The sequence below is a fragment of the Centruroides sculpturatus genome, unplaced genomic scaffold (assembly GCF_000671375.1).
Source record: "Centruroides sculpturatus isolate CEXI.00-Female unplaced genomic scaffold, Cexi_2.0 scaffold1442, whole genome shotgun sequence".
Lineage (NCBI taxonomy): Eukaryota > Metazoa > Arthropoda > Arachnida > Scorpiones > Buthidae > Centruroides > Centruroides sculpturatus.
The window spans coordinates 176,921-199,470 of NW_019385810.1; the positions used below are offsets into that span (position 1 = coordinate 176,921).

The 22,550-nt window shown below is 31.1% G+C and overlaps 1 protein-coding gene and 1 pseudogene across 1 annotated transcript; one reads left to right on the top strand and one right to left on the bottom strand.

Moving 5' to 3' along the window:
• Positions 1–6,998: 6,998 nt before the first annotated feature.
• Positions 6,999–11,949, bottom strand: LOC111642261 (four and a half LIM domains protein 2-like). The gene is made up of 10 exons (XM_023388584.1): positions 11,760–11,949; positions 11,563–11,681; positions 9,799–9,884; positions 8,955–9,135; positions 8,645–8,878; positions 8,366–8,578; positions 8,096–8,296; positions 7,825–7,999; positions 7,383–7,739; positions 6,999–7,318 (listed from the first exon to the last, which is right to left on the bottom strand). The coding sequence occupies exons 2-10, from the start codon at positions 11,587–11,589 to the stop codon at positions 7,173–7,175; spliced, it is 1,620 nt and encodes a 539-aa protein (XP_023244352.1). The 5' UTR covers positions 11,590–11,681; positions 11,760–11,949; the 3' UTR covers positions 6,999–7,172.
• A 3,368-nt stretch (positions 11,950–15,317) lies between these two features.
• Positions 15,318–16,322, top strand: LOC111642259 (annotated as a pseudogene).
• The last annotated feature ends 6,228 nt before the right edge of the window (positions 16,323–22,550 follow it).

Consider the following 22,550-nt stretch of genomic DNA (forward strand, 5'->3'; position numbering starts at 1 on the left):
GTGAACATGCTTAAATATTTTACAATGTCTATCCACATAAATGTTTTGTAACAATTTTTAAATTTAACTGGTATTCCATAGTTCTTGCAGTTATATATGCCAAATGGTAATAAAGGTACACATGTGTAATTTTAATAATAAATTCCAGAATGTTGTGTTATATTTAAAAGTGACTGAGTATTATGAGAAGTTAAGTTATAATAATAAATATTAAAACAAACTCCTATCTCTAAACCTTTTACCGGTGAGATGATACGTGCACCGGTAAAAGGTTTAGAGATACAAGTTTGTGTTACATTACTACGGTGCTGATATTCTACCATTTGTATAATAAATATTTTTGACAATTATAAGTAATAGACCTTGATATAATAGGATACATCTAATGATAGTTTACGTATATCCAATTTAGGTGATTGTAAACATTCTACCAACACACTGCTGCAACTCTCTTCCCTTAAAGATACATTCTGGGCTGGCTGATGCCCTATCATTGAATTAAATTAACTACCTAGAAATATTGTCAGGTAGATGGGCTGCCTCCCAAATGCCCAATCTTCGTTACGTCTTCTCTGGTTAATAAAATAAAAAAAGAAAATTACATTGTTTCAAGTAGGAAGGATTAATTTTTTCTTTTAAAATTTAAAATTGGTTATTACTTTGATGTTTACATCATTTATGACTATCGTACGAGTCACAAGAAATATAATTTTCATCATTTAGTAGCAACGTTTCAAATATAACTTTAAATTAACGTTTAAAGAATTCCATATTTAAATATTAATGATCACGTATTTTTAAAATTTTAACTTACCTGTATTTGGCAGTTAAATATTTAATTTTTGTCCTTATTTCGGACCATGTTCTGGCTCTGGACGTTGGCCTGTGAAGACAAATGTCTGTTGACATTGCTTTGTATATCGTTTTATTTTGTTTGGTGCAACGTAAATCATCTATCTTTTCCCTCCATATATCGGTTAAAATTGTTACTTCCTCCTCTAAGCATTTCTTCTCACTTTGTTTGAACATTGGTACATTGCTTCTGCCATTATTTTTGAAGTTGTGGCAGACCTCCAGGAAAGCATGAAACGACCTAAGCTTTGAAAAAGAGATTTAAGCTGAGCCAGTTGTTGATAGTTAAACCAGTTTAAGTCAGTTTCGTTCATATTTCATACCTTAAGCTGGCTTAAAATATACAGTGTGAATAGAGCATTATGGAAAATGACTTTGAGTACTGCTATGACTAGTGGAAAAAACTTTGAAACCACTGTGACCTCACAAGGGTCGAACTTTGAAGGAGATCATTTGTAGTTTGATGTAACTCTTGTGTACTTTGAAATAAAAATTCAGGACACTTACTTTTGGGACAGACCGTGTAATTTGAACTCAAAGCGAGAATGGGAATACTGTCGGAAGTTCAAAGCCACAACACATTTTGGTGGCGCCAGTAGTTTTCTTTTCCTCTTTTGTTTTAATTGTTTCGTTACAACCATTGGACATGTCTGGTGTTCTTTAACATGGAAAATACAAAGTCAAAAGATGTTTTCTCTAGAAAATACCAGTTCAGAATTCCTTAAAATTTACTGAAGTTTGTTAGGTTAATTGCCAATGGATGTTTTTAATTAAGTTCTTCGCCCCAGAAAACTCGGTCCTTTCGGCCCCCCAAATTTTTTCAAAAATTTTTACCCGCGCAAAAAAATGTTATCGCGATTTTAATCTACCTTTAATGACGCACGATTAACGCTTAATTGTTTTTAATCAAATTTCACTCATCGTTCTAAAGTTGTAGTGCACAGATTTTACTTCGGTAAAGTTATTTAAAGCTAGTTTCTGATGTCAAAAATGACCTCCGATAGTTTTTTTAATTCTTTTAATTAATATATTTTATTATATATACGTTAATTAAGTCGGGGGGTCGGAAATCGCAAGAAAAATNGGATATTTTATTTATTTACATTTTGGCTCAATTTTAAAGCTTTTCTAAGATTTTTTAAAAATTCATTTACGGATTTTTCTAGTTTATTGCATTCTTTGAACGGAGTATAAGTCAAATTAATTTGGCTTGGGGAGGTAGTGGGAAGAAATTAAGGTAGATTAATAACTAATAACTTATTGCATTTTAGAGAAACGTTTACTAATAAATATCTGTAATCTGTATATAAAAATCCATAGATAAAAATAATGGAGTACAATTTTTTAATCGATCAACGTCTGATTTTCGTATTGCAGAATCAATTTTCTGCAGTTTACTTTTAAAACTAAATTGAATTAGGTAAAGTATTTCTCGTTGTACACAATCATTATGTTTGAAGGTTGTGTTGATGTTTATAAGCTTATGGCGCGAATGTAACTTAATGGAACGAAATATGATTATGAATAAAAAAATAAATAAAAATAATTGATAGAAAGTAAGAATGGGAAACGTGTAACGTAGAAATATAGTAAAACTTAACTAAATTTATCTTAAATGAGGGTGTAATGAGTAACATTTGCAATACATCAATGAGAAAAAATACGCAAAAAGAAAATTGAACGCTGATGAAAGTAAAATAAAAAAAGTAATATTAAATAAAATATATAAATAGAAATAATGAAAAGATAGAAATTATAACGTAGCTGCATGTTTACTTATTAAGGTTTGGTGTATGAAACTTAACGATCTGCAAAGTTACGAGCTGACGTCACTATTTGCAGATATCCGCAAGGAATTCATTTCGTGTGCATAAAAGTGCAAAGTTAAACTAGTAAATTTGGTATCATTAACAAACGCTGTTCTGTTAAATCGATAATAGTCCCAGTGTTCTGATAATTGAACTAATAATAATAAGACTTTCCAAATAATAACATCCAATTAGAAGAGAGGTTTCTGTTTAAAATAAACTTCACATGCAAGAGAAAAAGAAATGCAATAAAAATTTACGAATTTGAACAGAAACAGAAACAGTAATAAATTTTAAAATCAGACAATGTGCATGAAAACGTTAATGTGCACATGGGAATATGGTTTAATCAATTCCTTTAGGATAAATTTCTATTACCCACATGATTGTCAGTTTTCTATGATGTCAAATGATTAAAATTAATGATTTTCTTAAGTTTATTTTTGAGTGGTTGTGGTTAAACATCGTGTTAGGAGGAAGTGAAGTAGAAGGAGAAGAAATCCAGAAAATTTATTATTGTGCTGATGCTGATTACTCAAATTAGCTAGTCTTCTTAATAGATCCAAAACAGCAATTCATCATGTTTTTTTGGGAAAGGAAAATTATGTACAGAACAAGAGATTTGGTCGAAAAAAATCACTGTCCTCGCATTATTATACGCATGATTTTTGGTCTGGCAACTCAAGAGAACATGTTCACAAGAGAGATTTTACGTGAAATTGGGACAAAAGTTTCACATGTAATTGTATGGAAAATATTAAGGAAAAACAAGAATGCAAGTTACAGAAAATTAAAGGATAAGCTCAAATTGACTGAGGCATATAAGCAAGATTAGAGTGGGCCAACAAGTATATATCCTGGATCAAAGAGTGGAACAATGTGGTGTTTCAGACGAGAAAAAGTATAATTTTGATGGACAGATGGGAATAATGCATATTGGCATAATTTGCGCAAGGCACTTGGGATTTTTAGTAGACAAATGGGTAGAGGCTCTGCCATGGTTTGGGGAGCATTGTATTACGGTGCTAAACTCGTTTTTGTTAAAGTTAGCATTAAATTAAAATCTGAAAATTGTCAGGTGTTATTGGAAAAATATTTGCTCTCAATTAGATCACGATTTAGAGGAAGAAAATAGTATCACAAATTAGACAATTCTCCCTATCATATAACTCAAAGACAACTTAATATTGGTTTAAGCCTTAAGGCAAAAAGATAATGTTTTACCTTGGCCATCAAGAAGTTCTGACTTAAATCCCTTTGAAAACTTTTGGGGAATTTTAAGTCGGAAGGTATACGCAAACAATTGCTAATTTTGAAGTGGTCAAGAACTTGAATGTGAAATTATGTTCCAATAGAATAATAGTGACAACGACCTACTGAAAAAATTCATAGAATTAATGCCAAACAGGTTATTTAAAATTTAATGATATAAAGAAATGGAGCAACAATCAACTATTAGTCAACAAAAAGTTATTTCTTAATATTTGTTTTCATGGTGGTCTTATAATTTATTAACAGTGAAAATTTGACTTTTGTAAAACTAATAACTAAAACGTATTAAGATTGTTGAACTAATCGTTTAAAATTTTATTATTTATTGTACTTACTTTGTTCAGAATAATAATTTACCATTAATAATGTTTCTAAACACTTATAAATCGGAGAATTAGTTGACTGGACCTACTATTCATGACATCATCAATAAGTACATCGGCTTTCTGCTGTAGAAGAGCCAATTTCTACGATCATCACTACAAACAATACAGAATTGTACTAAATATATATATTAAAAAGAAATAAATAAATATTCTTTTTTCCCTCAAAACTCGTTTTCTGAAAAGTGATTATTATTACGTTTTCATCTTAAAGAATAAATGTTACAATATTAACTACAGTTTTATTGCATTTAACACGTATTTTTCATTTACACATCTTGGGACTCTTGTAAATTTGGTTCTAATGAAATGTTGAAAAATTGCACTTTTTGTAAGAAATGGTTCTCAATTCTTTGTCTTAATTGTAATTTAAAGTTTTTATCATACTTTGAGTCATAAAACTCTGCTTTAAACATTTTAAATATTTCACATATTTATGGAACGAAATACTGTATATACATTGTACAGAAAGAAAATGTAAATACATATATTTCGTGTATTCAAATCTTTAAACAAATATGTTAATTCTTCTTTTTCCGTTGTGTATTCATTTGATAATTACAGTTAAGAAGCTTTTTAAAGATAACACTTAAAATATTTTAAACACTGAAAAGAGCCGAAAAAAGGGAAAAATGTTAATTAAATTTACACAATTGTTCAGACTTTACTACAATAATAAATTACTTGGCAACGTTTTTATATGGAAACTTTAAAGTAATAAACATTTATTTGAAATTTTCAGTAAAATGGTTGTGAAAACTGAAAAGTATCATTTTATTTTATAATTCCCTTACATTTCCAAAATAAACTTGAAAAATCTTTTTTCCTTCACATTTTAAAATTCCCTACATCCAGGAAGATATCCATATACTTCGCAATTCTCCACTGAAAACTCAGTAAAATTAACGCTATCAATGTGGCGTTAATTCTTTTTGTTGCAAGAGTACATTTGGAATTCAACAATTTACAAATTCCCCACGAAAAAATTCAACAAAATGTCTAAAAAGTCCAAAGTAGCAATAAAGTAGCAAAAAATAGTTCAATAGGATTTATTCTCTCTACTGTCATATCCGGTTAAAACATGTTGCCATTAAAGAACAGAAAAATCTAGCAATTGTTACAGAGTCCGATTTCCAGTAATTAGCTTATTCACTCATAGATGCGTTTAATTACTGGTAATTTTAATAACAATTGTAATGACTGACATGAACGCCATCAAAGTGCTACTGTAGCGAAACAATTTTGCTAAAGATATTAGTCCTCGGGGTATTAGCGTCAATCACATTTGTTCGATGTGGTGACTGTGATAACAATAAACATCAGGTAGAGCGAGATAGTAACCTTAATTGCAGCACACAACTAATCCGATGAAATTTGTCGTATGTCTTACAATTAAGAACTACAGTTACAATTGTCAGTAATTAAGCGCGTTTACGCTTGAATAAACTAACTACAGTTTGAAGTTATTTTAAATATGACATAGATTTTGCGTGATTAGCAGCAGGAAGCGGCGATTTTCAGAATTTTTATTTTTTCCGTAAATCTCCTTCCAATGGACTGAAATGTGTGTCAACAAAAATTTCGTCTTTGCAGAAGGCACTGAATACGGTGATTTTATAAAATAGAAAGCAATACAAGATTCTATGTTCTACAAAAGAACATAATGTCACAATCAAATCATCAAATTGTGCTTATGTGAGATCAGCCCGGACGTAAAGTAGGTTACACCACTTACTGGCACTAGTCGGTAAGACCAGTTCTGTTACTTTTTATAACAGGGCTTTTATATTCAGCTTGATGAGGATTAAAGACTGTGTAGTCTCTATCCAAATTGTCAGGTCCCGACACCAGTTTGTCAATTTATCGATCTGCGGACAAACACGCGTGCGATTTCTTTCAGACACAAATTAAGAGTCATTTCGGTTGATAAACAAACAACAATAAATTTAATAAAACCAAAGAAAATAAAAACTAATATAAAATACTAATGAACGAGGGATATAAATACGACAATTAAGATACACGATATAGGCATGGACTTATACTATACCCGATTCGCGATCGAGAGAGAGAGCTCACAAAAGCGTTATAAAACATACAACCTGGTTTAGTTGTCGTTCGTCTTCTTCTCTGTAGGCAAGGGACACTTTGGAGATAAAGTTCATTTACTTCCTTCCATGGGAGATCAATATGTGCACAAAATCCAAGTATAATTTCTAAGTGCTAACTCTGGAATTATTCTATGTTACTCGTCTAAGGGCGTTGGTCATCAGGAGGAAAATGTATGTGGAGTTCGTACACTTTCAGGTCTCTCGATGAACTCTCCGAATTCTGACAAATTTCCTCTATATGTCACGATCGGCGACCAATCATCATGCAAAGGGGGATATGTGAGGGGTAAACATTTCCCATCAAAGCGAGTTTTCGCAGATAAGGGAAAACAGAGGATGTTCTAACTTCTGTGAAAGGAAGTAACATCTGTTATCTGCCTTTTCCCACGTTTAAAACATTATTTTCTCACCAAAAATGAATTAATATTTGGTGACAATATTTAATATTATTAATAAATTTACTGGTTTAGACCCAGGGGCCTTACAGGTCTCACACTTACTTATGAATGTATTACGAGAAAGTGAAGTTTAATAATCCTATTTTACAAAATAAAATAAATCTTAATGTCGATTAGTAATATTAAAATATAATTTTATTGAACCAGAATGTGATTAACTTAAACTAAGTTGAGAAAACTGGATAAAATTTTGATCTTTGATCTCTCATTTCTTTCTTCGTTCTGACAAAATAATTGTGTTAAATCTAATTACATGAATTTAATAGATAATATAGTACATTATCACTTTCAGTTGGCACATTTTGGACACAAAATATCGTCTCCATTTATAAAAAATCCTCTTCCGGTTAGTGATACTTTACACGTGGCACACACAAAGCAATCATTATGCCAATTTCGATCTTCGAAAGTTATGAAACGTGCCCCACAAATACCTGTAATTATTAATTTTTGTGGAATAATAATTTTATATTTATATAAATTTAATTAAAAACTAACTCGTAATTGGTGTCTTGCAAGCGGTGCACTTTTTTGCGAACAATTCTCCAAAGCATTCGGCGCAATAGGGTTCTTCATTTCTGGATGTAAATCGCTGTCCGGCCAAATACGTCTGGCAGTTAGTACAGCAAAAACATTCTCTATGCCAATGTTCATTGCGAAAAGTAACACCACTAACACTAATTACTTGATTACATTTGATGCAATATATAGTGAATTTTCGTTCGTAACATGTCATGCAATATATGTCATTATCTTTAGGTATGAAGTTTTTGGTGCCTATTGGGTTTGTACACACCACGCAATAAAAACAGTTTTCATGCCATTGCTTATCTTTATATTCCATCTTTCTTGTACCTATTATTAATTTAAATTTAAAAATTGACAATTAGTACAATAAAAGTAGATTTTTAATTAAAAAATTATCCAAATATCTCTATACCAGCTTTAAATTTTTCACCGCATTTAACACATCTAGTCGCGTAAGACACTTCGTAGCATTTTGCACAATAAACTTGGTTCGCATTGATGCCAAATGGTTTATTTATCAACGAAGTATGGCATTCATTGCACAAGAAGCACGCTTCGTGCCAATGTTTATTTTTGATGGAGAGATCCTAAAGAATATTCGTAAAAGTAATGAAAATAAACATAAAATTTGTAAAATTATGAAAAGTATATTAATAAATAAAAATAAAAACAATTTTTTCAACCTTCGAGTCTACTTCTATTGCTTTTCCACATTTTTCACAAATATTGCTGTACAGTTTTTCATAGCAGCGAATGCAAAATGGATTATCATCTCTTGGAATATATTGCTGCCCAGTTAGATTTTCATCGCATTTCCAACAGCAGAAATGAATTGTATGCCAATTTCTGGACATTGCTCTGATATATTCACCAGAAAAAATAAGCTGAAAATCAAAGATAAGTTCAATTTGTTCCATTTATTTTATTATTCGATAAAACAAAAAATCGCTCACTTCGTCACATGCTATACATCGAGGTCTTATTTGTTCTGCATAATGACGTTCGCAGTAAATTTTACCTCCCAGAGCACAGCAAACTAAATCTACTAATAATTCTTCACATACTGAACATACGAAACAACCCGGGTGGAACAGATGCTTTTCTCCCAATTTTGAATTTACCACTGCCAAATCTGTGAGCATAATTGTTCCTCTACAACCATAGCACTAAATATAGACAATAAATTCAAATTTAAGCTATTTATATTGAACAATAATTTTTTAACTCCTTACCGAAGTGTGTTCTAGAACACTTTCCACGTGAGCAATACTCATTGCACTTTTCTTGCGCTCATTAATAAAATCTGAGTAATGCTGTTGGCATTCCTTCTCTAAAAATTTACAAAATTCTGAATCAAGATCTTGTTTAGGGTGTTGCACAATAATCTGTTTTTCGCGATATTTTTCACCAGGTGTCCCTAGTCGAGGAACTTTCTGAGGAGGAATCTGTGCGAAATATGATTGTATCTGAAAATATGAAAATGAATCTGTAACAATTTTCTTAACTTCTACAAAATTATAATTTTGCAAGATGATAGTTTACTTCATCTGGAGATAAACGTGATGGTATCCAAGAATATCCTTGTTCTATAGCAGTCCGTTTCAAAAGCATTTGGTCTTGTTCATGTTGACCTTTCAGCCCAATTCTTTCTTGGACGTTAACCATATATTTGTTACAGATATCGTGACATTCTTGTAGGCATTTACAATTATCGCAAATATTCCTATTAGTGAAATAAAAATAATTATCAGAAATTATAATCTGACTACTATATTATACTTTTACTTTCCTGGCTATTATAATGTAACACGGAAAAGTATTGTAATCGTCTTAAATGTTTACTTTCTTGGCTGTTATAACATAATATCGAAATCGTGTTACACTTGACCTTCTGGGTTTTGGAATCTTCACGATTTCAGACCCTTGAACCCAAAATATTCAAAAAATTGGTACCCGAAATGTATGTGTGTGCTGGCATCTATTTCGTTTCATATCTCAGAATTGGATAAAGATTAAGAAACGAAATTTGGGATACTTGTCCCTTATACTTGTGTATAAGGGACATTAATGCTATTAAATTTTGGTGGTTATATGTCGAGAGGGTGGAATATAGAGCGGTGTCAAGCGTCATATCTCGAGTGTGGTTAAACTTAATGAAAGTTTTACTCGTTACTGGGATTTACAATATTTTTACAAACTTTTCATTACCCTCAAAATTAAGCCTCTTTTGCCTTTTTTTTATAATAATTAATAATATAAAAGTTATTTTTAATAACATTAATAACAGTTGGTGTCATACAATATTAACTTCGTGTTAATGTGTTAGTGTCTCTTACACATAAGTATCCGGGAAAATTATGCAATTAGTTGCTTGTAAGTATACTACCTCCAAGGATGAGGCTTAAAACTCGGACATTTACTTCCGCATTTCAAACATGATTGTCCTTCATCTACTTCTTGGATTAGTATGTCCTGAAAAACACATGAAAACTTTTTATTTTATGCATTAATTTAAAGTTTGATCGTTGCCATTGTATTTTATAAGTTAGAAACGTTATAGGGAATCATTATTTTCATTAAAAATTAAAATATCTTTTGTGTGACTAATATCAAAAGCATTAGATAAGAATTATAATATAAAATTATTGTATTAAACTAGTCCAGAGGCTCACATATAAACACATGTACAAAACTTAAAGACAAACACATTGTTAGAGATAATGAATAGAAAAAGTCAGTGAACCATTCGGTGACGATCCTGCCACGACGTTTTGAATGCTGCATCCTAGTTCAACGTGGACATTCCATACTGACAAGTCTCTCTGCTTGGATATTAGTAAGCATTTTCCATTCATTGTCCAACTGCTGTATGTGTATTATTTATCAAAGACTTACTTTTGTTGCTTTGATTTACAAAATCCTACACCGTAAAATCCTACGTGTTAGACGTTGATAAATTCAGTTCTTGCCATATTTGTCTGCATTCATCTATAGTTTTCTCTATTCATGTACAAATGTCTTCCGTTCTTAAGTTTTGGACACGTGTTTATTCCATGCAAAAAGTAGATACATATACGTTTTTTATGGAATATGTATGAACCTCTGATGATGGGCTTATCAGCTAAAAAATTCTTAGGTTAAAATTTGAATTTATTACACTCCTGAAAGCAGTAAATGTCCGGTTTGTTAATTAAGAAGTCTTTTATTATTTTATGTAAAATCATTTATTACGAAAAATAATGATGAATTACTTAAAAATTGTCAAAATAAAATATATTAAATATTTGACTGCAACTTTCAATAAATAATTCAAAATAACATTTACAAAAATCATAACTCCATTGCATAATAATTTCTAAACATTTTATTTTCTAGAAATAGATTTTGTGTCATTTATGAATTTAGCCAGGCTAAAATAAGATTCCGAAGGTTAAGCGATAGAAGTCCAATTCATCCTGAGTTGGAAAAATTTCTAAAATTCTATTCAAGTTCCTCAGAAAACTAAACGTTTTTACTTTCTTGGCAATTTTCATTGGAAAACCCTGGCTGTGTGCCACCGAGCTATAACTTGAGAAAAAAATGGCTGTTTGCAATCCTACCATCAAACAACATACGAGGAGGCTGGATTCCCTGAACGTCCCGTTTTGTCGCAATGCACCACGCACCATTATAATGGTGCGAGGGGTGACGAACTGACAGGCGAGATAGTTCTACAGACCAGCTGGCCATCAATAAGTACAGTGAGCCATACAATAGCAATGGAAAGATTGAAGTGCTCAGAAAGTCTTCAACACTATAACACTGTGGTCGTCCGTCCCTAAAGAGAATAGGGATTTGTCTTCAAAGACTATTTTAAGAAATTCTGCTGCCATTAGCTGGCTGGAAATCGGACCACAACTATAATCATTTACATATCTGATGTATGTAAATGTAAGACATACTGTATGTATGCTAAGTTTGATAATAATTCGGCAATTCTATTAGGGTGTGTAACTTTATTTCTCAATAGGTGTAGTTTTATTATTAAGCTTAATAAATAAAATGGTTTTTAAATTACAGTTTAATAGCTAATTAATCTCATTAGTCCTAGACAATTAATAAATCGGTAACAGTCATAAAATTTTTATATGGCATTGAATGAGTAACTTACCGAAAGTTTGTAGTCCCTTTTCTCCATTATCTTTTATCAAAATTATGACTGTTTTAAGAGAAATTCATATTGTCAATGATCTTTTGTTACTAAAACTATTGTTAACACATTTTGTTATCCTGCAAAATTTATTGTTTTGTATTTAATGTAATATTTTATTCTTCTTAAAATCAAGATCAGAAATGAAACATGTTTACATTTTGTGGGTGTGAGTCTATGATTAGTGAATTATTTTCTGTTTTTAAACGAAAATATTTATCTGCAACAGTTCTCAATCAGTAGTACGCGTACCACTGGGTGTACACAATAAGGATCTGTTAGTACTACAAGTCTATACACAGAAGGCTCAGCTGGTACGCCAGTGAAAAAGAAAAGGTTGAGAACTGCTGCCAGAAAGAAAAATGTTATTTTTATTTAAACAAAATATTTTGTAAAAGAATAAAAGAATTTTCATTATTTTAAAAGTACGTTTCAAAGTTTAAAAGTAAGTTTATAAAAAGTTTTTAATAAAATATGCTAACAGATGACGCCACCAAATGTTGCCGGTAAAGTTAAGCAACTCGTTGCTGGATTTTTAGTTTGGTTGCTAAGAAAAACTCCGACATCAAAATAGAAAAATGTTCATAATTCTAAAAGTAAAATAATTATACCCCAAGTTACAAATTTTACAAAGACATCCTTATTTTCTTAATTTAAAATAATTAGTTTGACGTATAAACGTAGAAGGAAAATATTAAGTATATCTGACTGTGAGTTAAGTCAATTAAGAATAATTTTAAGGTAATAAGGTAAATATTTTGGCGTTGGGTATACAGTAATGTTTGGTAAGAATCATGTTTCCTGCATTGCAGCAAGGTTTGCCTAATGCTATTAGGTAAACAATTAATGACGTAATAAAAAGATATTTTTCTTAACGTAAAAAAATTATAATTCACATTTTTAAAATGAAGACAGATTTTCCTTTCTTTGAAAGTAATTTTAAAGAATTCACACAATTTGTAAATTAAAGAGGTCACGTTACTGCCATCTGTTGAATAAAGCTGAAATTATTTATTTAAGGATTGTTGCCATATTTAATACAACTTTACTAGCTTTGGTATTATTAATTCTTTTAATGTATTAATATTTCATTTGCAATGATAAGTAATTTTTAATTCATTTTATAAATTTAAGCTCTTTCTATTACTTTCTCTGTTTTTTTAACATGTAAAGTAATTCTTGTATAGTGACCTCTGGTGGAAATGTAAACTTCCGTTTTATTAAGATACAACTGCCACTTTGAATCAAATATAATAGACCCCACTATAACGCGAGTTCAAATAATGCGGATTCGTATATCGCGGCGAAAAAATTGCGACCATATTCGTATAAGGACGCTAAAAGAGACTCGTAAAATGCGGTAAAACGTCATCGCAATAGTGGACGAGAAGCCGAACTACTTTCCGCCGTTCAGCGCCACGCTACGGAGATTTTAGGCGGGCAAGTTGAATTTACTATCGTCTTTACAGTATTATATTTAAATTATATATAAATTAGGTACTGTATATATAAATTAGGTTTATATATATAAATATAGGTTTGTTTATATAATTTATATNCTTAAATTAGGTACTGTAAGTCTAATACAGTACTGTAATTTTATACATTTCTTGTGAAAAAAGCATTTCTTATTCAACGGCCATAAAAATTATTTCTATTAATGATGTCTCCAAAGTTCAACAAATTTTTCGCAGAAAAATAACTTATCAGAAAACGCGGCCGCCGTTTGGTGCCCTGCTCTGCGACGAAAACAAGCTTAAGTAATGGCGTCGTCGAACGGTGCACACTCGATAAGTTATCCTACAATTTTTCGTTTATAGCATAGTTTATACGGATTATTCCCAAAAATTATACGTAATTTGGAAATTTATTTACTATTGAACACAAGACTGTGTTATTATTAAAACACTTGGCGTTTATCCACTTTATTCAGTTGAAACTGAATAAAGTGGATAAACGCCAAGTGTTTTAATAACACAGTCTTGTGTTCAATAGTAAATAAATACGAAAACACGGTTTCAAAAAACGAATCAATTAATAGACTTTTTATTCAACATATTGACTCTCACCAAAACATCAAATTTCCAGCAAAANCATTTCTTATTCAACGGCCATAAAAATTATTTATATTAATGATGTCTCCAAAGTTCAACGAATTTTTCGCAGAAAAATAACTTATCAGAAAACGCGGCCACCGTTTGGTGCGCTGCTCCGCGACGAAAACAAGCTTAAGTAATGGCGTCGTCGAACCGTGCACACTCGGTAAGTAATCCTACAATTTTTCGTTTATAGCATAGTTTATAAGGATTATTCCCAAAAAATTATACGTAATTTGGAAATGTTGAGTCAAATTAGTCTAGAATCAATTAATTTTATGGAAGAAAACCTTTCAAACAGTCGTAGTCCGTAAACTGCACACTTGATGGGCTGTGATTGGCTCACGTATTTAAGGATTCCTACAACGCGAAATTCTTATAAAGCGGAACGTATCTACCGCGTTATAAGGGGGTCGACTGTATATAAACTTTCCAATCTTATTACGAAGTATTCTGAGATAATACTATTGGCATTCATTCCACGCTTACAGAACATTTTATTTTCTTATTCATTCTATTCTCTAGAGCAGAAATGACCAAAAAATCATGGCCAAANTTTGGTATACGTCCTATTCGGTATAAGTCCAAACACCAGGAACGGATTAAGGTCGTATACCGAGGTTCCACTGTATTATGTTTCATAACTAAATTTTAACTTAAAATTTTAATCTGTTCTATTGAAAATCTCTTTTTTAATTGTTTTTTTATCAATTTTTTGAAAGTTTTTTTAAATAAACGAGACTGAATATCGTACGTACTGTATTACGTACGATATTACACGCATATGTAGAAATATATTGATTTAATGTAGTAACTTTTTCAGATACACTCTCTATTACCATTGCCTACAGTACTCTACTCGTTTTTCCAAAATTAATTAATATACAAAACAAGGAAAATTTGAAGAAAACATCCTATATTTCGCGATATCTCTGAAGTTCCATTACGTTCCTAATGAACCGCGCCACCTTGGTTGATGGTTGAATATCACGTTGAGTTAAGGCGTCCACCGCTTTGGGAACCTGGAATCGAATCCGGGCGAACGACTACAGAACATTTTACGGGGCGGTCTGACCTGAATATATCAACCTCTGACCTTCACTATCAGATTTTCCCAGATCCCATTGTAGACATTTTTAATTCTTGTTGCCTTGTACTAAGAGGGCCTTGTTTCATCCTCATCGTGGGTTCACTTAACAGAGTTTAATTAAAGAATCGAAAAAAATCGAAAAATCGAAAAAATCATATCATCAAAAACTCATAATCATAAATAAAAGTTATGAAAGTTCGAGTCGGATCCGAACCTGAATTATTTGCGGCAAGTTACTGTAAATATATAGCAAATGGAACATTCGTTCGGGCACATCCATGTGAAAGCTTTTGAAAGCAAAATTTCTAAAAACAGAAATTAACTTTATATTTCATATAATTTTTAAATTTATAATTTATTTGATAAATTTTTACAAATTATCCAAAAATAATTATTAACTTAAGTTTTATTTAATTATTTATTTATTTTGAAGTTTTTAAATGCCAGGAGGCGTTGTAAAAGGCATTTAACATGTGTTTTAGGTGAGTGTATATTTCTGTGTAATGATGATTTCGAATTTCAACATGATTCTGTCTAAATTAAGTAAATTCGTGTGCATATTTTGGTTTTAAGACGTCTAATTTAGTTCGTTAAACACTATAGAAAAGAAAGTATTAAGGAAAAAGATTGTGTTATGCATTCGAAAGTAAGTCGACAGAGTCAGTTCAATAAAATTCTCCAATATGTTCGAAAATTTGAATGTTTTACATCAAAGTCAACATTATATTGTGGTTAATAAGGAACCAGATATTGTTATTAATACTGATTTTCCAGAAAAACATCCTTTGACATTAGAAAATCAACTGTTCAAGTGTTTTCCTCATTTAGTTGATGGAAAATTTCGATTTTGTCATCGTTTGGATTACTCTACTAGTGGAGCGATCTGTGTGGCTATCTCTAAACATGCAGCCAGAGAGGCTTCCAAGGCTTTTGAAAAGAGAACTGTAGAAAAATACTATTTGGCTCTTGTACATGGCCATGTGAATGAAGACTTGTTTGTGATTGATAGAATGATAGGGAATGATACACGCGTGGATTTCACTCACCGCATGTGTACCTGTGATAAATCATATTGTGATAACCCCAAAACGTCTGTGACAGTTGTGCTGGTACTCCAACGTGGTCTGTACAATTGCAACTGTCCTGCAACTAAAGTCATGATGAAACCAATCACAGGTAGAAGACACCAATTGAGGGTGCACTGCCACGATATAGGTCATACTATAATTGGTGACTACACTTACAGTGACCGACAGGATGTGATGCCTTATCGCATGTTTCTGCATTCATATAGACTGGTCATTCCTTCTGATCTGGAACACATTGATGTTATTACTGATGATCCTTTTACTAGTGAAATAGAAGAAAATAAATGGTTGCCATTAGAAACAGTCAATAAGTTGGATAAACATGTCTTTGATAAAATAAAGTATATTTCATGAGATTCTGTTTAGAATCTCATGAAATATACTTTTATATAATGTTTTAAAAATGTTTTATATAAATTAAAGCCAATTTATTGTTGTGTATAACATCTTATTAAAGGGATAAAAAAAATACATTGTAAAAATAAAACTATTATTGAACTTAAGAAGAATAAAAAAAAATAAATATTTCTGAGAATTTCCACTTCAGATGATTTTTAGACTCACTTAAAATTATTGAAATGATTGATTTATCCAGATGAGTAAATCATTCCAAACTGGAAATCTGTATATTTTTCCAGTAGTTTATTAGTAGAAAAGATAAATGTTTTTGAACAGTTTGAATGCCCTACCTCAGGTCCATTATCACTGTTCTGTTTAGAATAAACTTTGTAAATTGAATACAGGTAACTGACCTGAGGCAGACAGTCAAACTGTTCAAAAATGTTTCTTTTGTTTTTTCCAGTGGTTTATTAGTAGAGACGGTTAGAAGATTGATATACTTATCCAGATGTTGGAATAATATCCAAACTTTTAATTTAATTATATTGACACTTCTCAATATTGAAGATGTTAAAAAGATTTTTGAATCGCTTCCTTTCTTTAAATGCTCACTAGTAATTGAGTGGATAAAACCATTGAACATTAATGGTTTTGGGTTCATACCTAATCAATAAGCTCGCCATATGGAATTTTCAGGTTTCTTTCATGTGTAGCACCAAAATACGAGATGCTTTCCCATAGGAAGTCTTCACAGGAAACATACCCCTTTGGTAGATCATCCTTATGTTGTATTGCCTTGTATATATTATTCTTATGCTTTGGAATTTTAATATTCAAAAAGGAAGTTTTCAGTAGACATAAAATGCATTTTCCAATGTGCCTGTGTGTAAAGTATTGAAAAAGTTAAACTTCAAAAGATGTTAAGAAAGGAGCATAAAAATTATTTTTTAAAAATAATCTATTATAATAAATAAATTATAAAAATCAATTCATTCTCAAAAATTTCTAAGTCAAATAAATGAATTTATAATACCAAGCTGATCATCCACAAAATTTCTTGTAGTTCAATATATAAAATTATTTGGTTGACAATTCCATGTAGTGAAACTTTTCACACCTAAATTGGAATGAAAAATGAGATTATTGATGATAGAAAAAGATGTAAATTATATATTTACTTTAAAGAAACTTGTCTTTAACTTGAATATGTTTTAACATAAGAAGCAAATTACAGTGGAACCCTGGTTAACAAACATCCTGGTTAACGACCAAATCGGTTAACGAACTTTTATTTTGCAAAAATTTTGTCTCGGTTAATGAACTTAACGGCTTTTTGTGTCAAATTTGTACGGTTCCTTTCATGAAACTTTCTGAACCACTTACGGCACATGGAATCATCAATGGCTCCCTCACCATACACAGAACATATCTTTTTTTGTATCTGCGAAGCATTCTTTCTTGCCTTTTCGAAAATAAAAAAGCATAATATGTCGAAAATGCTCCTTATTTTCTGCCATTTGTAATGCTTAACAAAATTTTAAAAACACAACTAAGTAACACAACTTTATACTCAAATACTAGCTGAGATCCCTTTTGTCAAACAACATCAAAANATAAAAAAGCATAATATGTCGAAAATGCTCCTTATTTTCTGCCATTTGTAATGCTTAACAAAATTTTAAAAACACAACTAAGTAACACAACTTTATACTCAAATACTAGCTGAGATCCCTTTTGTCAAACAACATCAAAATTTTACACATGTGAAGGAAATAACATTTCAATATTGCGTTTTTAGCCAGCTGGTGCTAAAAATGGGACGAACTTTTGCATCAATCCAATAGTTTCCAGCTGTTCTGGAACCTCACAAATTTCAGTTGCTCTTAGGCGTGCATGAGGTAAGCATTGCTTTTTCGAGTGTGCTAAACTTTGTTTTTTAGTTTTGTTATTTATACTGTATATTTAATCAATATGGCACCAAAGAAAGAGAAAAGTGACAGTGGAAATAGAAAATGTTTTAGTGTAGCATTAAAGAAAGAAATTATTGCAAAATATGAGAATGGCATTCGTGTTTCTGACATCACTAAAGAATATAATGTGGCAAAATCGACTATCTCTACAATTATTAAAAACAAAAAAGCATTTAAGGCTGCCGAAGTGGCTAAAGGAGTGAATGTGATATCGAAACAAAGATCTAAAGTTTTAGATGAAGTTGAAAAACTGTTGCTAATATGGATCAATGAAAAGCAACTTGCTGGAGACAGTGTTAGTGAAGTTATAATTTGTGAAAAGGCTAAAAATTTATACGATGACTTGTTGACCCAGACACCCAATACAAGTGCAGACAGGCAGGATTTTAAAGCAAGCTGAGGGTGGTTTGATAGGTTTCGTTGACGAACTGGCATTCACAGTGTCATAAGACACGGGGAGGCTTCAAGTTCAGATGAAAAAGCAGCAAAAGCATTTGTAGATGAATTCGCAGAGTTTGTAAAATGTGAAGGATACGTCTGGAATCAAGTGTTTAATTGCAATGAGACCGGTCTTTTTTGGAAAAGAGAATGCTTAGACGAACGTACATAACCCAAGAAGAGAAAGAACTTCCCGGGCATAAGCCCATGAAGGACAGACTCACTCTTTTATTTTGCGCTAATGCAACTGGTGACCTCAAAATCAAGCCACTTTTAGTCTACAATGCTGAAAATCCCCATCCTTTAAGAGCAAAAATGTGATAAAGTCCAAACTATAACATCATGGTACTTATTATAGATTACTTGTCAAACAGAACATTCAATAGTTGTTATCATAAAGTATGAATGTAGTTTAAATATATTCTTTAAAATCCTATTTCCATGATTGTAACAATCATATGACTAATACTTTGATCCTTCTATTTATCTATCATTTTGAATTGATAATCAGATCCTATTTAAACACCACTCAATTGAAACACTTTCTCCAGGTTGATATTATAAGAGTATTTTGTTTATTCTTAATGTAGTAATCGTCTCTTATGATTATTTTATTCCCATTAGGTTTTTCCTCTTTGATTGTTGGCAATAATTTTTTTCTCCTTATTCTTGATCTTTTACATAGAACTGTGGTGAATATTATTTTGTTTCTCCTTTTTTACTGATCCTATCTTCCTTTTTCCAAAACTCTCTAAGAATGAAGTTTCTATCAAATAAGGAATTCAATGAAATTTTCACTATTGGCATATTTTTATCATTAGAGAGGTTCCGGCTGACATTTTTATCATGAAAACGTGTACGTCGGATGTTCAGTGCTGCCTTCCTGTAAGCCTAGAAGTTTGACAATGGCGTTTTGAACGTCAGTGGAATCATGCTCGAAATGTCAAACGCCATTGTTAAACTTCTAAGCTTATAGGAAGGCGGCGCTGAATGTCCAATGTACACGATTTTGCAATTAAACGTCGGCTGCAACCTCTCTATTAGTTAGTCTAACAACACTTTCTGTACAACTGTTAGATATTCCAAACTTTTTTCATATACTGATTTATTTCCTTAGCATAATCATGTGAATTAAACAGTAAATTAATAATTATAATATTCCTGTTATTTCTCTCATTAATCAATTTATCTATTTCGAATTCTATCATACCTTTTATTTGGCAGTTGTTCTTAGATATTATTTCAATTTCTACTTTTTGAGATAACTTTGTCAACTTTCCATGAAAAAAATTATTTTCTCCTTTCAGTAAATTAATTTCTGTTTTAATTTATTGTATTTCAAAATAGAGTTATGAAAATTTGTCCTGTATTAGTTCATAAATCAATTTTAGTGTGTATTGGGGTTCCTCCTGCCCCTGTGATTCCTTATCACTAACTACTTCAAATAATCATTAATTTTTGTAATTCTTGTAGTCTAGGGGCTTTGTTTACAGATATCTCCTTCTATTTGATAATAATCTTCGCTACTTAGATCTTCCAATTTTTTTCCATATTCCTTTTCTTGGGAGTTGTCTTTATGTGGTCTACCACACCCCCTTTTTTCATGACCACTTGACTCACATTTTGCGGATTTGGTTCTCTCCCAGAAGTCAGTAATAAAAATATAATTAATTCTAAGGATAGTCTATTAAAAAATATCCACTTTCCTGAGTTAATCATTTCCATCTATTTACAGCCTTCCAATTCTTCAATACACAACACCAAGCTCTACTCAAAAGTTCGCCAATGCCTCTAACGATCAGCACATATCCCTTTATTACTTACTTAAAAAGCTAGCAGAACCTGTGGTTGTATTATAAATATTGAAAAGCATGAATTTTGTAATTTCCTACTTTTCATAAAATAAGAACTCCTCATTTTTTTTTTTTACTTTTTATCAGATAATAAATAGCTCTCTTGTGATTATCATTCATAAAAAAATATCTGCATTTTAAAATATCTTTCAGCTTTATAATTTTGTATGTTTTTCTGTCTTTATCATTAGAAGTTAAATCTGATGATTTCTGATCATCGCTTTTCCAATGTCTACTAGATGTTTTGATCATCTCAACTAAAAGTGTTCAATTCGAAGAAGAATCCAGTGCTGAGAATCTCAATAATTACAGTATATGGTTTAAATTTTAGATATCCTAAGTCAAGTAGTAGTATTATTTATAAACATCTAGACAGGAATAGCTCAATATTGTACAAAATTAAAGACTTAATTAATTTAAATATAAACTCAATTTAATAACTTAGAGTGCTTGAAAGTAATTGTCTATTCCTCTTATTAATAGAATAGATATAAAACAATAAATCAGAATTTGAAATTTATTAATGTTTACTCTTACTAATCCAAATTCATTATTAAATTGGGTTGTTTCAATTAGAGGATTATAAAGAAACAAATCAAAAAGGCTACAGACAAATAAATACAATGAAACTTCTCTAACTCAAATATCTTTAACTTGAAGGAAATGACGTGCTTGGTAGGTCTCAATGGAATAGCATAGGGATTTAACATCTCTAACTTGAATTTCTTAACTCAAATTTTCTCCAAGTCAAAGTTTTTCATGGTCCCCAACACTGATTTATGTTACTTTCAACTTCCCTGACTCAAATTTTAATATTTATTCTAGCCAAAGTGACCCTAGTTATTGGATTTCCATGAAATTTTCAGAAAGTTGTATCTAATCTCCAACATCAATTTTCAGACAATGTTTCAGTCCAAAGCAAGAGGTTCTCTCATGCTTTGCACTGGAACATTGTCTGAAAATTGATCTAATTGGATAAAGCCAGAGGACCTCTCGCTTTATTGCAACATGTAGCTGCAAAACTGTTTCATTCCATTAGTTACATTGAATAATTTGCTGAAAGGTGTTACAAAGGCTGTTTAAAACAAAAAAATATATATATCAAAGATTCTTTATATAATGCAAGAAAGGTAAAAATACAAATCTATTCAGAATTGGTATGTTCTCTAACTCAAATTGTCTGTAACTCAAAGTTTTTTCCTGCCCTTGTAACTTCCAAGGTAGAGAAGTTTTACTGTACTTAAAATTTTTTTATGTTTTCTGTGGTACATATAATTATGTTTAAATATGTAATATATATTAATTTGACAAATTTGTCACATTTTTTAAAAAATAATTTGTGATATATATTTGTTTTTGCCTGGAGCATTTAGCAACAAAACAAAAAAATAACAGTTCAGATTAACGAAATTAGGGAAAGGGAGGGCAAGATGGAAACTACTTACCCACACTGAACCGCGCGACGAAGCACCCGAATCTCCATGCACACAGAGACACCCGAATATCTTGTATTTACAAACGGCAACTCAGACTGGTTGGTACCACCAAGTGACATGTTCAAGTATTTCTTATTTCACAGCAGATTATTATGCAATCATTGGACTTTTGCAGTGCTATTATTTATACCTACAAGGTAAGTATTACTATTTTGTTTTTATACAAAATACCTATTAGGGATAGATTGAATGAATTGATATTTAATGAAAAAAAAAATTCAAGGATTTTTAAAGCGTTATTATTATTGGCAATAGGCATTTGGGCAAGATGAGAGTTTCCATGTTTCCCGCACGCAATTATTTTAATTTCTGTTTTCAATTTATCTAACTAATTGAGGATGTAATTGTTTTTAGATGGTGAACAAGTATATAAGAAAGAGCAACAGAGATTGTTGGACTAAAGAAACTGCAGATGGCGATGGATGAAGGTTTTGTGTATTATGTGGAGAACCATATATGGAACTGCCCACAGAGGACTGGGTACAGTGTCCAGTGTGTTGTGGTTGGCACATGAACTATGTACACACACAAAAGATGGATGTCTTTTATGTGCCAATTGTAAAATGTAGGGATATCCTA

What these genes read in the sequence shown, in the direction of transcription:
- LOC111642261 (XM_023388584.1), bottom strand. Translation starts at nt 11,589, where the DNA reads ATGGAGAAAAGGGACTACAAACTTTCG. An exon ending in TTTAAGCCTCATCCTTGGAG is followed by an intron (nt 9,136 to 9,798) that starts GTAGTATACTTA and finishes TTTCACTAATAG; the next exon opens with GAATATTTGCGATAATTGTA. An exon ending in CAATAGAAGTAGACTCGAAG is followed by an intron (nt 8,000 to 8,095) that starts GTTGAAAAAATT and finishes AATATTCTTTAG; the next exon opens with GATCTCTCCATCAAAAATAA.